Raw genomic sequence first — 15,248 nt, 5'->3', positions numbered from 1 at the left:
CACTCTGGCTGCCGGAGCCTCCTTCAGTTACATGTTCTTGTGTTTCCCCAGATGAAAGGGATAATACATTTATAGTTAAAGAATGAAAACTGTTTTCATATGTCTGGAGTTGCTTGGGACCAAATCACAGGGAAGACCTTATAGGCATTCAGGTCTCATCCTGGATGGAATGGGGAATCAATGGAGGCCTTAAAGCACAGAAAAAAAAAAATATATATAGTATATATATTGTATATATAATATAACATATATAGTATATATAATATATTCTAAAATTCTAAATGTATCTATTCTATATGTATAAATACTATATCTATATATTCTCAACTCTAGATAAAAAATGTGGAAAGTATACTGGGCTGGAAGTATGGAGGCCACGTAGGAAGCTATTATAAAACTGAGGAGGTGACGAAGGCCTATGTAAAGTGATGGTTAAGAGCTTTGGAGCCAGTCAGCCTGGGCTCATACCTGACTGTCACTTGCTAGCCCTGAGATGATAGGGAAGATACATACAACTTCTGAGATTCAGATTCTTCACCTATAAAATGAGTATGATAATAATTCCTACTTTATAGAATTTTTTTGAGAGAATTCATTAAGATACTACATGAATAGGGGCACCTGGGTGGCTCAGTGTTGAGCATCTGCCTTTGGCTCAGGTCATGATCCTGGAGTCCTGCGATCAAGCCCCACATTCAGGCTCCTCACAGGGAGCCTGCTTCTTCTTCTGCCTATGTCTCTGCCTCTCTCTATGTCTCTCATGAATAAATAAATGAAATCTTAAAAAAAATACTACATGAATAATGCTTAACACCATTTCTGACACCTAGTAAGCATTTCATATTTAATACCTAGTAGAAGGAATAGAAACCTAATTTAAGGGAGTGGCAGTGGAAATAAAGAAGGACCAAATTTAAGAGATGTTTGGATTTAGTGACCAACCAAATGTATTTGGGGACAGAGAAGAAATCATCAAAGCTATGATTTCTCTCTGAGGTGATAGGATGAGGGTATACGGCAAAGGAACCAGAGGGGGAGAGAGAAGAAGGACAGCTTTATAAGCAAGAAGTGAGAAAAGAGATCATGAATGAGGTTAGACATGTTGAATTTGAAATATCTCTTAAAACCTGCAAATGAGGCTTCTGAGAGTTGAGGTCTGAGACATAATGATAGAACTGTGGGAATGAATAAGATTTCTTAGATCAAATGCACAGATGAACACCACAAAGAGGCTGAACATTTTTAATTTATCTACCTGGCATACAAAATTATTCTCACTATAAACTCCAGCATAAGAAGTACTAGGTTTTGGCATCTGACGAGTGCTGAAATAGGAAAAACTCTATAGGAGAGAGGACCAAAGCTCAGGACACTAACCTCACTCCAAGGTAGATCTCTTGGAAATGGGAGGTACTATCTCTGAGGAGCCTGATCTGGAGGTAGGAATGGAGATCCCATGAGAGGTACTTTTTGAAGTTGGGTGGTTAGCCACATCAATTTCAGATATGGTTTAGTCACGTGTAAGGGATATAGGAAACAATACCAAATCCTCTAGAGAAGGGGCTGGTGTCATGGCCCAGGCAAGCAGGCCGGTGCTTAGAGTAAGATCTCAGTCCCAGTGGGGCAAATGGATAGGAAGTAAGGAGGAAACAGTCCAGGATAAACACAAGTTGAGCAAAAGAGATGCTGCTTAGTGGCTGTAAGGAATCCAAGCCTTCACCTTGGCTTGGATTTAGTTAGGGCCAGACGAGCACTTCTAGATCACATCCTTCAATGGGAATGGGATTCCAAATAGGCATGGCCAGGGCAGACTCTAGAATTGGGTGGCATTCATCTTGCAGTTTACAGAGCTAAAGCAGGGGCTGGCATTTTCAGCTTTCTTTCTAACTCTTCACTATTATGGTCCTTAAAGATCCAATGAACTGGCATTTCCTTGAAATGTCTAGTCCTGTCCTCTCCAGTTGTCCAGATTCATCCTTAGCTTACAGCCCTAGGATTCCCATCATACCCCACACATGTACACACATGGTTACCCTCCATTTTCTGATTTCCAGAAGGTGATGCATACTTGGGTAGTGATGAGCACACCCAGGCACTGTTACTGTTGTGCTCCTAATTACCTATTCTAGCATTCCTGTGTGGTTTTTGCCCATTCTGCACTATACACATTCAGCATCTCCCATCTTGATATCTGTGCTCACCTAGTTCTAGGTTCATAGCTTCACAGAAGTCAACAGACTTCTATTTACTGTTTTTGACAGTAGCAGCAACAGCTACATTTATTGTTTACTATATACCATATTATCCTAAGTGCTTAGGTTAAATTTTCATTTAACCCTCAGTCAGCTCCATAAGGTAGTTACAATTATTCTGGTTTTACCAATGAGGAAACTGAAATTTGTGAGTTGAGAAATTTGCCTTAGGCCATGCAGCTATGAAGTGGTAGAGCTCGGATTCTAATTTAGGACTAACTCCAAAATCCATGCCTTTAACTCTCATGTTATAAAAAGGCAGATGCTTCTGACACTGTATTCCTTATTCTTTGGAGCTTGAATTTATATTGTGTGTCATGGCATAAACTAAGAACCAACTAAACTCTATTACTAATTAGGAGAGTCCAGGAGCGCCTGGGTGGCTCAGTGGGTTAAGCGTCCTACTCTTGATTTTGGCTCAGGTCATGATTTCAGGATTGTGAGATCCAACCCCACATGTCAGGTTCTGTGCTGGGTATGGAGCCTGCTTGAGATTCTCTCTCTTCCTCTCCTGCTGCCCCTCCCCCTCCCTCTTTTAAAAAAAATTAAGGGAGTCCAATGGCTTGGTCAAGTGGCTAATCTAACAGACAGCAGAGCTGGAAAGAGGTTATTCTTGGTAATCACCTAATGAACAAAACCCCACACTTAACTCTCTGTCAAAAAAAAAAAAAAAAAAACCCTGATGAAACAAAACAGAAAACCCTACAACACTTTTATTTAGCCCTTGCCTCCTTTGCTGTTTTATTTATCTTACAAAGGCTAGGAAATATGATTTCCCAGGTATAGCCTGAATAGATAGCTGAGAAGAAAGGTGACATGGTCAAGTACAAAGTGTTGTACTGGGAACAATCCACCCTCAATTACTGCTAATTGAAGTCCCTTCATATCTCTGTCCCATTTTTGTTACCTGGAGAATTGGAGTGTGAATAAGGATTTGGAGGAGAATTACAAGGTTAAGAATTAATGCAGTAGAATTTAAGGAGAAACTAAAGAAATTTCCTAATCCAGCTCTGTGAGTTAGACAGCAGTGGAATTAGCCACATCAATATTTGAGGGTGGTGGAAGGAAACAATGGAGCCTAAAACTGAGGTTCTTCAGTGAGCTTCCAGAAGGAAATTATTTGCCCCTTGGTGAGGCTGATCTACAAATTCTGGCTGTAATCAAACTTATTGGTGGTGAATGGTCATGGAGATTCAGGGGGCCTCAGTATGGGAAGTAGATGAAAAGGAGGAAATGGAAAGGAAGATTAGCGTTTGAGATCTACCAGTACTGGGGATGGTCACAATGCTCTGCTCTAGAGTCTCCTCCCTACAAGTTGTTTGTTAATAACCCTGTGAGTAAGGATTATGAGGCTCATTTTGTAAGTGAGGGCTGCTTAAGAGGCTTCATGGCTAGTGGATGGCCAGATAGGATTCAAAGTCCTATTATCTATTTGATTCCAATGCTATTTTACTATACCATGCTATCTATAGCATATTTAACTGGTTTTCTCTTAAAAATGCTGGAGATTCCCATAGTAGTAATTATTCATTTGTGCATGCTTTCCTTCATTTATTCTATGGCATTTGGTAGGTTCAAAACACTAAGATTTGGTAAATCTCAAATACTCTCATTTCCTCAGTCCACAGAATGCAGAAACTGTTTTCTCCCAAGAAGAATTAGAACCTGGTTTTTCATAGTAGAGAGACACTGGTCTGGAAATCAGAAGACATGAGCACAAACGTAGTATCTTGCCCTTGTCAAGGGTGCTTCCATAAGAGACATTCATAAATAAGTGTGTGTTTGAACCATAAGAGTGTCATTTTGAACACTGGCAGGAATGAAGGACAGAAGGTGCCCCACGGAAACTAGTCCTTGTGTGTCTTGAGTCCATTGTAATTCTAGGGTGGAGCTTTCTGTCTCAAGCTACCTGACACTGACTTGGCAGGCTCCTAGATTTAATTCAAAATCTCTTTATGGTATCTTTTTATTCATATTCCTTTTTTCTGCCTCTCATCATCATTCTGTTTCTGCTTCTAATATCAGCTCAAGTTAAAAACTCTTGATTCTCTCTTTCAACTGGGAAAGTTAAGTTCTCTTTGCTTGGAATTTCTAGATCTCACTATTGAATTAAGAGACCATTTGCCTCTCAAACACTCCCCTGGTCTTCCGTTCACTGAAATTTCCCTCTTGGACACCAGGTCTCAGGTCAGATCTTTTCACCACTTAAACTTCTCATCTACTCTCTAGCACTTTTTTTTCTCCCTTTTTTTTTGATTACCCTTCAAAGCTTTTGAACTTAGTCTACAGCTTTTGATCTGAAAATCTTCATCTCTCTTAAAGCTTTCATTTCCCCTTCATCTCTGCCCCCTATACTTGGTTATCAGCTGGAAGGGAAGTCACTTCCTCCTGAAGTCATACTTCCCAGCTTCATTGTCTTTATTTATCAAATATTTATTGAGTACTTATGGGCTTCACAAGCTGGGACAGCAAGATAAGACCTGTTCCTTACCTGACAAGTCTGTTAGGGGTGACAGGCATGAAAATAAATACAGGCATGAAAATAAATACTTGCAAAGCAATTATAAGAAATGTCTAGAAGAGGATGCTGGGGTTCTGATGGCACAAAGGAGGAAGTGACTAAGGGATTGAGGGTCAGAGAAGGCCTACAGAAAGCGTTTAACCTGGGCCTTGAAAGGCAGGAAAGAGTTTCCCAAGGAAAGAAGTGAGGAAGAAGCATTACAGAAGCTAGGAGCATCGTGTGCAAAGACCTAGAGGTGTGAGATAGCATGTCCCACTTGGGAAAACTGTTACTTGTTTGGTTATTCTTGGAGGTTGGTGCTTAAGTAGAGATGCCACCAGAAGTGAGGTTGAGGAAGTAAGGGGTAGATGATGGAGCACCTACAATGCCTTTTCAGGAACTTTTGGGCCATAGAGATTGAGGAAAGGGTTTAAAGAAGGAGAGCCATGACAATTAGATTTAGAAAGATCATCTGGATTATATAGCAAAGTAAATGTATGGCATATGGGCAACTGCAGGCAGGGAGACCAGACAAAAGATTATTGTAAAATTCTAAGTAAGAAATGAAGAGAGCACCACCAAAGCAATGATAGTGAGGTCAAAGAGGAGGGAAGAAATACTGAAGATGTTTAGAGATCAAGTGGAGGGGCACTTGGGTGTCTCAGTCAGTTAAGCATCTGCCTTTAGCTCAGGTTGTAATCTAAGGGTCCTGGGATCAAGCCCCATGTCCAGCTCCCTGCTCTGCAGGGAATCTGCTTCTCCCTCTTCCTTTCCCTCTGCTCCTCCCCCAGCTCATGCTCATGTTCTTTCTCTCTCTCTCAAATGAATAAAATCTTTAAAAAGAGAGAAAGAGAGAGATCAAGTTGATACGGCTTAGTGACTGTTTGAGTATTGGGAGCAAGGGCAGGCTTCTGGACAACACAACCAGATGGATATTGATGCCATTAATGGTGATGGAGAAAGCAGGGAGAGACAGGTCACAGAGGTGAGGTGGAAAGGCATGACTGTGGGGTGTGAAGTGAGGTCCATAATATGGATGCTGTTTGGACATATTCATTCTGTTTTGCAGCCATGGCTGATGGCCTTCAAGTCACGGTGCCTGACAAGAAGAAGGTGGCCATGCTCTTTCAGCCTACTGTGCTTCGCTGCCACTTCTCCACATCCTCCCATCAGCCTGCAGTCGTGCAGTGGAAGTTCAAGTCTTACTGCCAAGATCGCATGGGGGAATCCTTGGGCATGGCCTCTCCCCGAGCCCAGCCTCTCAGCAAAAGAAACCTGGAATGGGACCCCTACTTGGATTGTTTAGACAGCAGGAGGACTGTTCGAGTGGTAGCTTCAAAACAGGGCTCAACTGTCACCCTGGGGGATTTCTACAGGGGCAGAGAGATCACGATTGTGCATGGTAATGATGCCTCTGCTTTGAACCCAGGAATAGAAGGAAGATTAGTTCCCCTGTCCCAAACACAAGGGAATGTCAGCCTCTCTGCCTTGCTGCCCCTCAAGATTTTGATTTTATGGGAGATGGAAACACCAAGAAGCCTAGCAGATTACTTAATGAGACAGTGAGGGGAATAAAGGGTGGAGGGTATAATATCTAGAAAGACACAGAGATGAGCTCTGAAAATAGTCTTTCTCCAACCTGACCTCTAGTCTGAGGAGCTTGTTATCAGAACTGAACTGGAATAGGCTCTAGTCAAAGAATGTTCTCAAATACACCTTGACCTCAGCCTCTATGGCCCTTTCCCAAACTCAGAAAGCAGGCTTCCATTAGAAGTTTCTCTGCTGGGAGAAGGGATGTAGGCATAGATATTACAGAGCCAGGTAGATGCCCCACCTGGTTCTGTATCAGTTCTACCCTTTTTTCTGTTCCGTAAACCATTGGGCAAGAAAAGGGCCTAAGAGCCTGACCTGACTTGTTTGATTATTTGAACTTTGAAGAATGCTTGTGAAGCCAGCTCATTTCCAAGAGTCCAGAGTAATTCTGGAATATATCTGGCTTTCAGGGGCTTCTGCAGACCTGGTTAGTTGAAGGCAATCTTCTATTCCTAAAACTGGACTGGAACTAGACCAGTTTCTGGGGTCACCCTAAGTCTCTCACTTTAGGCATGCTGGTGTTTGCTATTGGGTTTTTATTTGTGTATTTGTTTGAAATAAAACAAACATCTTGTCAACCACCATCTAGGTGGAGAAGTAAAACACAGCAGACATTCCTTCCAGAAGGGTCCCCTCTCACCCTCCATTTTTCAGTGTTTTCCTTTCAGGGGCCAGTTTTAGGACTGGGCACTTCTTTTTGTGATAACAGATGCAGATCTTCAAATTGGAAAACTCATGTGGGGAGACAGCGGACTCTATTACTGTATTATCACTACCCCCGATGACCTGGAGGGCAAAAATGAGGACTTGGCGGAACTGCTGGTGTTGGGTAAGTGAGAGCCATCAGCACATTTGTATCTTAGACTGCTTGCACTGTTCCCTGTCCTCACATCTCCCTGCATGTTCCAGCAGCTTACATACATGGACTTTATTTCTTGTGTACTAACTGGTATTAGAATATGCTCTTTACAAGCAGTGGCCATATTTCTTGTATCCTGTTTCTTAGAGGCTGTGGCCCCCTTTATGGCATTGTCCTGAATGTTTCTTATGCCTTCTCAGGGTTTTTTTTCCCCCCTCCTTTTCACTTGTATACCTTTAAGCCTGATTTCTTTCTGCTCTTATGCTCTACTTATCTTTTTGTGTGCTAAGTGTTGACAAAAATGCCAGAGGCCTTTGAAGCAGAGTAGAGACAGCTGAGAGATAAGAACTCATTGGTGAGTGGGGATCTCCCAAGACATCAGGAATTTTTTTCCACTCAGTTACCTACGATTAAGACAATCACGGGAAAGGGTGACTGGGAGTTTAACAAGAAAATGTACCTGATGGAAAGAGCTGTTGGAGAGTCTGCTAGTGTTTAATTGGAAGGCAAATGCCTTGAAACCTAAAAGTGGTTGAGTCATTTTCAAAGCAAATGTGTCTAATCCTTATTAATATTCATTTCTTCATAAAGGAAAACTCATTATTTTTGGCTATACCTGTCCTCTTTTGTGGATTGGAAGAATGTCAGTGGGAGATGACCTCCTTATATGAAACTAAAAATTGAGCATATATTTTAGGTTCTATACATGTTGGTTGTACAAGAAAGGTAGAATAAAATATACAGAAATTAAGAAAAGAAACTCCCTTAATTGTAGGAGAAGAGGTAAAGACTTGAGGCCATTTTTTAAATGAAATAATCTTTTTTGTAGTTTCCAAGAAGCCAGGTGGTAACAATTTGGAGGAATATTTAATAGTGCTTTCTTTTAAAGGCAGATGAGGTTGCAGGTTAATTTTTACCCTTTGTGGGAAACTCAGGGCCCAGGGAAGAAGTAGATTTGCTAGTTAGGATTTTTGGTTTTACTCTATCATGACTGTGTGCAACTGTTCTGCTGCCTTACTTTTATGGTTCAGGTAATTATTTATTCATAATTAACCTTTTAATTAATAATAACCCTTACTCGAGGGTTGACTTAATTCAAATACATATTCCTTGGGTCTAATATACAAAGCATGGCTGTTGTGATTTGTAAAAGAATGTGAAGAGTATGACACACATAGAAAAGGAAGTAAAAAAGTGAAAAGGCTTATACTGACATTGTGAAAGAATACAGGGAAATCAGATTTGGGATCTGCTATGACTCTGTAAATCAGAAGGGAGTAAAGAGATAAATTTCTGTCCAATCACACAACGGTAATGGCCAAGTCTGAAGGAACAAGTGGCTCATTGAGCCTGCAATTAGCTAATTGTGAACACAATTATTTGGCCAGTGCAGCCATTTGCAGAGAAGTAATTGCCTGTGCAGGAAAAGGAGGCCAGGTAAAAACCACTTTAAATAATTTGTTCCCAATTCTACAAATGTGGGGAAATGAATAGAGTAAAAGCCTTGTCATATGAGGTTATCCTGAAGTATAGGAAGGGCATTCCCTTGGATAAAACGTACAGTCATTTGGGGGAAGATGCTGTCCTTGAGACAAAGAGAGGTGGGTGAGAGAAAGGCTCAGATGAAAATGGTCACCAAAGATGGGAGAAAAGATGAAAAGAAGAAATCAGTGTCACTCCAAAAAGAATGGTAAGGCAGGACTGGGGAGGCTGCAAATCCACTGTTCATCACAGGTAGAAGAAGCTTAGCTGTGAGAAAAACAGATACATACTAGAGTTCTTGGGGAGGAGAAACACAACATTCCACTGTGTTCCACATTAATGAGAAATGTTCAGAGTATGATATATTTGCTGTGTAAATTTTTCAGGGCAACACTAGATGTGTTAGATTGATTTAGAGAAGTAGTTTGAAATCTATGAGAATTTCCTGGACACAGGATGTACTATATTTACTTTCCAGGTGCAAAATTCTGATCTTTATATACTCTTTAGAGAATTTTTCAAAATATTGTCACATTTTTAAGAATTCTAATTATTTGGTTGTTATATCATGCAGGCCTAATAGTTAGGTGTTCCTTTTATATGAGACCAAGAGAGCAACCTGATGTCTGAGGTAAACCTCAAAAAGATGAAGACCTCAGGGGCCATATAACTGCATCCACAGTTTGCTAATTACAACCTTCATGAGCCACTGGTTCAGTCATTGAATTTTACATGAGGAATGGTTGGAGGAGCTAGAAAGGCTTGATCTAGTGAAGGAGGACTTGAGAAAGCGAGCATGGGAGGTATCTCTATTGAAATTGTACAGAAGAGGGACTGGACTTACTCTGTCTGTGTGGCTTGGTAGAACTAGAACCAGGAGTAGAGGAATCCATCTCAGTGTGAAGAAATAACTGTTAGCAATGGGAAACATCTAAAGATGGAGTAGGCATTCTCAGGAGTAGTGATTTTTTTTTTTGTCCCAGGAGGGTTGGAAATTTCTTAGAAGTTGTAATAAATGAGATATTTATGTATAGGAAAGGGGGCTTAGGTTACTTTTGAGCTTCATTTCAATTTAAAAATTTTTGGATTGAAAAGTAGATGAACATGAGAGATGTGACTACCTTGATAGATGAGAAAAAGACCTCCCAGGACTTCCGTCCTCATGACAGGGATAGCAGGGGTTATAGGTTAGTTACAAGAGTGTACAGGGTGAGTCTCATTCACAAGGAAGCCAGAGAAATAGACTGTGGTCTTTTGCAGGAGGTCAGGGTTAAAAGGAAAAAATCCTACAAGAATGAGAGGAAACTATTGATGGTGGTGGAAAGAGTTGAGAGTAGCTCCTCTTGGAGATGATCACGAAGTGGAGAGTCAAAACCTGGTTGGAATTTCAGATGACCAATTAGTAAGGAAAAGCAAGTTAAAGAGGTAAGTTAGAGGCAAAGTTAAGAATTTATTTTTCCCATCATACAAAGGTGAAGATGGAAAAATTGAGAGAACAAGATTGTGAAGTGTCTTATATGTCAGATTAAGAAGTTTGGACTTTATCCTGAAGACTTTTGGGAGCCAGTAAAGAAATATTAACAGATAATTGAAGTGAGATCTCAGGGTCAAAACAATAATTAGCAGCAGGGTAGACAGTGCAAAAGGAATGCTAGAACAGAGGGATGGGCAATGGGGCTGCTGTAGCAGGATGGGTGAGAGCGTATGAGATTCTGAACCAGAGCAGTGGATTGAGAAGTGACAACACAGAAACATTTCTGAGATGGAAATGATGGATGTTGGTGACTATGTATAAAAGGAAATGAGAGAGTGGGATGAGTCAAAAGGACACCATGATTTCTAGCTAGCTGGGTAGCCAACTGTTCCGTCAGTTAAGAGAGGATACAGGCTGGAAAGCAGGTTAGAGAGGCAGGAGAATGACTGTGGTTCTTGATATGTTGAATATGAGAGGCCTGTGGGACACCCAGGTAGGGATGTATTGCTGACAACTGGAAATGTAGGTGTGGAACTCAGTGGAGAAGACAGGATTAGATATAATAGATTTGAGAATCCTGAGTGATAGAACCATAGAAGAATAGATGAGTCACCAAGGAAGATTATATAAAGTAGAAAGGGCCAAGGACAGAACTTATCAGTCTTATATTCTAGTTTTACTTCATGTGACTGGTAACACTGGCACTGCATATGCACTCGTCTTGATGTTTCCTGCAACATTACAAGCTTCTCAGTAGCACTGGACCATGTGCTTTCCAGAGTAAAGGACCAATGCTCATTTGTCTTTATATCTATAATGCCTAGCAGAGTGTCTAGTGTAAAGAGGCTGGTGTGAATGTTTTTTAAATGATAAATGGGCAGAATCTGTAATTAATATTTTATGCCTCCTAAATGTTAGTGCTATGTATTTGTTGACTTATAAAGGATCAATACAATAAATATGTAGTCTCAAGTGAAATAACATGATTTAATCTGATCATAATACTTTATTGGCTGTTTAAATTATTACTGGTAATGGATCCATAAGGACTGTGGTTGAAAGCAACAAAAGTGGACTCTGGCTAACTTCAGCAGGAAAATAATTTGTTGAAAAGGTATCATAATTGAAAGGAAGGCTGGAAAAATCAGTCTCTGAAAAGGATAGTATGGTAGGGTAACACTTGTTAGCTCTGTAAAAACACCCCCCAAGTCTCAGTGACTTACTATAGCAGAAGTCTGTTACTTCCTCTTGTCCTAGTCAGATGGGGATTAGAAGGCTTCCTTCCAGGTGGTAGAGTAGGGGTCTAACCTTCCCCATTATGTGGCTCAGCTGTACTGAAGACATTTGCTCCCAGCTGCTCAGAAAGGGAGAAAGGTCATATGGGACTTTTAGGGGCCAGGTCTGACAGTGAGATGGGTCACTTCTGCTGTTATTTTGTATTTTCCCATGAAAAAGTAAGAGTGTTTTGATGAATACAGCACAGTCCTTACTGTGCCACAGTTGCTTTAGGGTCTATGTAGCAAGAATTAATAGACAATGTCTTTAAAGCTCCATAGCCAGAAAAAAGTCAATTCAACTGGGTTTTGTTTTGTTTTGTTTTCTGATTTTGCATTTTCCCACTCAAGAATCAGTCTCAGGAGAGAGAGTCCAATTGGCCTAGTTTAGACAGGTATCCACTGCTTAGCCTTGGGAGACCAAGGGCTCTTGGTGGCTAGTCCATCAAGATAAGGAGAAGAATCAATTCTGTGAAGCAAATTGGGGCACTCTTACAAAACAAAGGAAGAATGGATGTGAGATTTTTAAAAAAAGCAATAAATATCCACCAAAGTGATGCCATTATTATGTCTGCTACTAATGTTAATGTACACTGATAATAATTCGAAGTTCACAGATTTTTTTTTTCCTATAAGAACTGCATACGGTAGGAGAGAAGGCATTATTTTCGTCATTTTCCAAATGAAGAAATTAATGTTCAGGTTTTATGACAGTTATCCCTCTAAAAAATAGTGATGATGATCAAACCCCATTTTTTTTAAAGATTTTATTTATTTATTCATGAGAGACATACAGAGAGAGGCAAAGACATAGGCAAACACTCAACCACTGAGCCACCCAGGCGTCCCAAACCCAAATGTTTTGATTCCTAGCCTCATCTCTTTCCATGATACCATATGACCTGTGTATATTAAGAAGCTATAGAATGTTCCTCTGCATAAACCATGTTTGTTTGTTTGTTTGTTTAGAGTGCCGGAACAGGGGAGAGGGAGGGAGAGGTACAGGGAGAAGAAGAGAGAGCATCTTAAGCAGGCTCCTCCTGCAGCACAGAGTCTGATATACCGGGTTCCATCTCACTACCCTGAGGTAATGAGCTGAGCCTAAAAATCAAGAGTCAGAGGCTTAACTGACCAAGCCACCTAGGCGCCCATGAGCCATGTTTTAAAAACTGTGGTTGCTGCTTGAGGTCATGGGTAATCATTTTTACTTGTCCCAGATTTGCTTTAGTACTTCACTTTATTTCTTAGGGAAACTGCCTACAACCATTGACCTAGGCCCTCACTTCAAAGGCATAGTCGTTTTTGCCCATATTGCATACCTCCCCCACTGAGCATGACCCCATCCTCCTTTTCCCAGACATCTGAACCATCTATAAATCACTATGGATGTTTCTTTCAGAGGTTTCAGAAGTATCTGAAGACAAGTGATTCAGAGAAATGGGAGGACAACTGCTGATTCAACATTAAACATAAAAACTATGCTGAACATTCTTTATCTCTTTTTGATGATTCAGGAGGTAAAGTCATACAGAAGTTGGAAATACACTTGGTGTTTTGAATGCTTTGAGATGACTGTGACAGGTACCTTAGAAACATTTAGACACTTGGGATCTTAGAGCCATACCCGCAGACAGAAGCAGGGAGTGTCCAGAAATGTGCCACCCTGAGATTAGATGTTGGTCTAAGATCTGTGGCAAGGACAGGATGTTTATAACCTGGAACTGTGCCACTGTTTGGATAGGAGGAAGGTTCCCTTGGACAGCTCCAGCTGGCAGGAAAAAGACTTCAACATTCAGGAAGGCTCAAGCAGAGAAGTTATTATTTTAAAATCTAAAAGCAGCTCGCCTTGTTCTTACTTCTTTCCATGCGCAATATGAGGGCCTGACCCCTTCTTTCTGATGTCCCATGTGGTAGCTTGTTTTTGAAGGCCCTTCAAGCAGAAAAATGAGGGAAACATGGCGGGGTGAACACTCCTGATTCTGGACCAAGAAGCGAGGAAGAGGACATGACCCAAGGGGTCTTGAGATTAAAGCTAAGGAAGGCTTTCCTAATGGTAAATAACAATTTTTAGAAATTATGGTTGGTGGGAGAAATTATAGAAACTCCCTCTCTGATGAGCTTTCAACATGGAACAGGTTCTCTTGTCTCAGATATTAGGATAAACAAAATAGCTTTCAGAGTCTTTTCTATGATTTTGACTTTATTTAGAAGACCCACGGATTGCAGAATTAATTCTCTATATAGGGTGATGCCTAGAATACTGCTGTCTTGTTTTGCTTTAATATTGTTTGTTTTAGAAAAAAAATTATATATATATATATAGTAAACATTTCAAGCAGAACAGGCATGTACAAATAAAGAAAATATCTCCTAAAATCTCACCATCCAGAGCCACTGACTATATTCTTCAGAACTCTTCCAATCACAAGGGCTAGACCCTGAACTTGGCACAGGGGAATTTTTTGGCTAGGCAACTGACAAGTCCAAGCTCAAGCATGGCTGAGTCTCAGTGTTCGGATTATATTTTAAAGAATCTCTGTCCCCTCTGTGTTAGCTTAATTCTCAGGGAGGCTCCCCATTTGGGGCAAAGATAACCCCCAGCAGGTCCAGACTTCCATGGTCTTTTTTTTTTTTTTTAAATTTATTTATGATAGTCACACACAGAGAGAGAGAGAGGCAGAGACACAGGCAGAGGGAGAAGCAGGCTCCATGCACCGGGAGCCCGATGTGGGATTCGATCCCGGGTCTCCAGGATCGCGCCCTGGGCCAAAGGCAGGCGCCAAACCGCTGCGCCACCCAGGGATCCCGACTTCCATGGTCTTTAATGACTTCCATCTCAGGAGGGTAAAGCACCTTTCTCCATAGTTCCAGCCATAATCCTGTTTATTAGGGGTGGGCTGTGCTTTGGGAAAGGAGTATAACTATACCACCAGCCCCAATTGAACCATATGAATTGAAGGGGAAAAAGATAAGGAGTAGCTTCCTAAAGGGAAATTGGGCAGTTGTTTCCAAATGAAGAAGGCAGGCAAAAACAAACACTGTTAATATTTTGTGGAATGCATCCATTTGTGCTTCTTTATAGGCCAGATGCAATGCTATTCCAGGATGCCAGAAATAGATTTGCTCCCAGTAGGTCCTTGTGAGTAGGCGCTAAGTTGGGATTGATTCTTCCCTGTGACAGTAATGTCACAGAGATACCTTTGTTTTCCGTCAGCTTCTATTTTCCTTCGTATCTCCTGCTGTGACTTACCCAGAAGTACAAATGTGTATTACCTAGGCAAGGGGCGGAGGAACAGACATCCATGAATTTTTATAAAATCAAGTTGTTCACAACACCTGAAATTGCCTGAAATTGTTACTGTGGTCCAAAATACACCTTTCAGCCTGTTAGTATTAAGAAGCCATTAAGGACACACTCCCAGAAATTAGGGGATTCTTGGGAGGGGAGATCTTAGAACTTGCCATTGACTTTAGGGATTTTTGACAGGTGCGTGCTCCTGAGCCTGAGCAGAAATGCTCTCGCACTCACCCCTTGTCAGCACTGCCTCAGTCTGAAGTCTTTTGCACTCCCACCCCCGTGACATTAGCTCTGGCTGTTGAGAACGGCTACTTGTTGCCAAGGCTCCTCCTCCTCCTTCTCTTCCTCTTTGCCAGCCCCAGCCCAGTGCTGCTAACCAAGGAGATTTGCCGATTAAAAGGGCTTCAGCTCCCAGGTTCCCATGGCAACAGCCTCCTTGGAGGTCTTTGTTGCTTGCTAAAACTTTGATCTCTCTGAGTGGCTGCCGCTGTTTCTCTCCAAGATTTACAAACAGAA

At 41.2% G+C, this 15,248-nt stretch overlaps 1 protein-coding gene across 3 annotated transcripts in view; it reads left to right on the top strand.

The window, feature by feature from the left end:
* ILDR2 (immunoglobulin like domain containing receptor 2) overlaps positions 1-15,248 on the top strand; it is a 61,588-nt gene that overhangs the window by 10,140 nt on the left and 36,200 nt on the right. For all 3 annotated transcript variants that reach the window (XM_072732914.1, XM_072732915.1, XM_072732913.1), the window contains exons 2-3: positions 5,822-6,154; positions 7,055-7,174. In XM_072732914.1, coding sequence (XP_072589015.1) covers positions 5,822-6,154; positions 7,055-7,174 — 453 coding nt within the window. The remainder of the gene's footprint in view (positions 1-5,821; positions 6,155-7,054; positions 7,175-15,248) is intronic.

Source organism: Vulpes vulpes, chromosome 13, assembly GCF_048418805.1.
Source record: "Vulpes vulpes isolate BD-2025 chromosome 13, VulVul3, whole genome shotgun sequence".
Taxonomy (NCBI): Eukaryota; Metazoa; Chordata; class Mammalia; order Carnivora; family Canidae; genus Vulpes; species Vulpes vulpes.
This window is presented reverse-complemented; position numbering and strand designations above follow the sequence as displayed.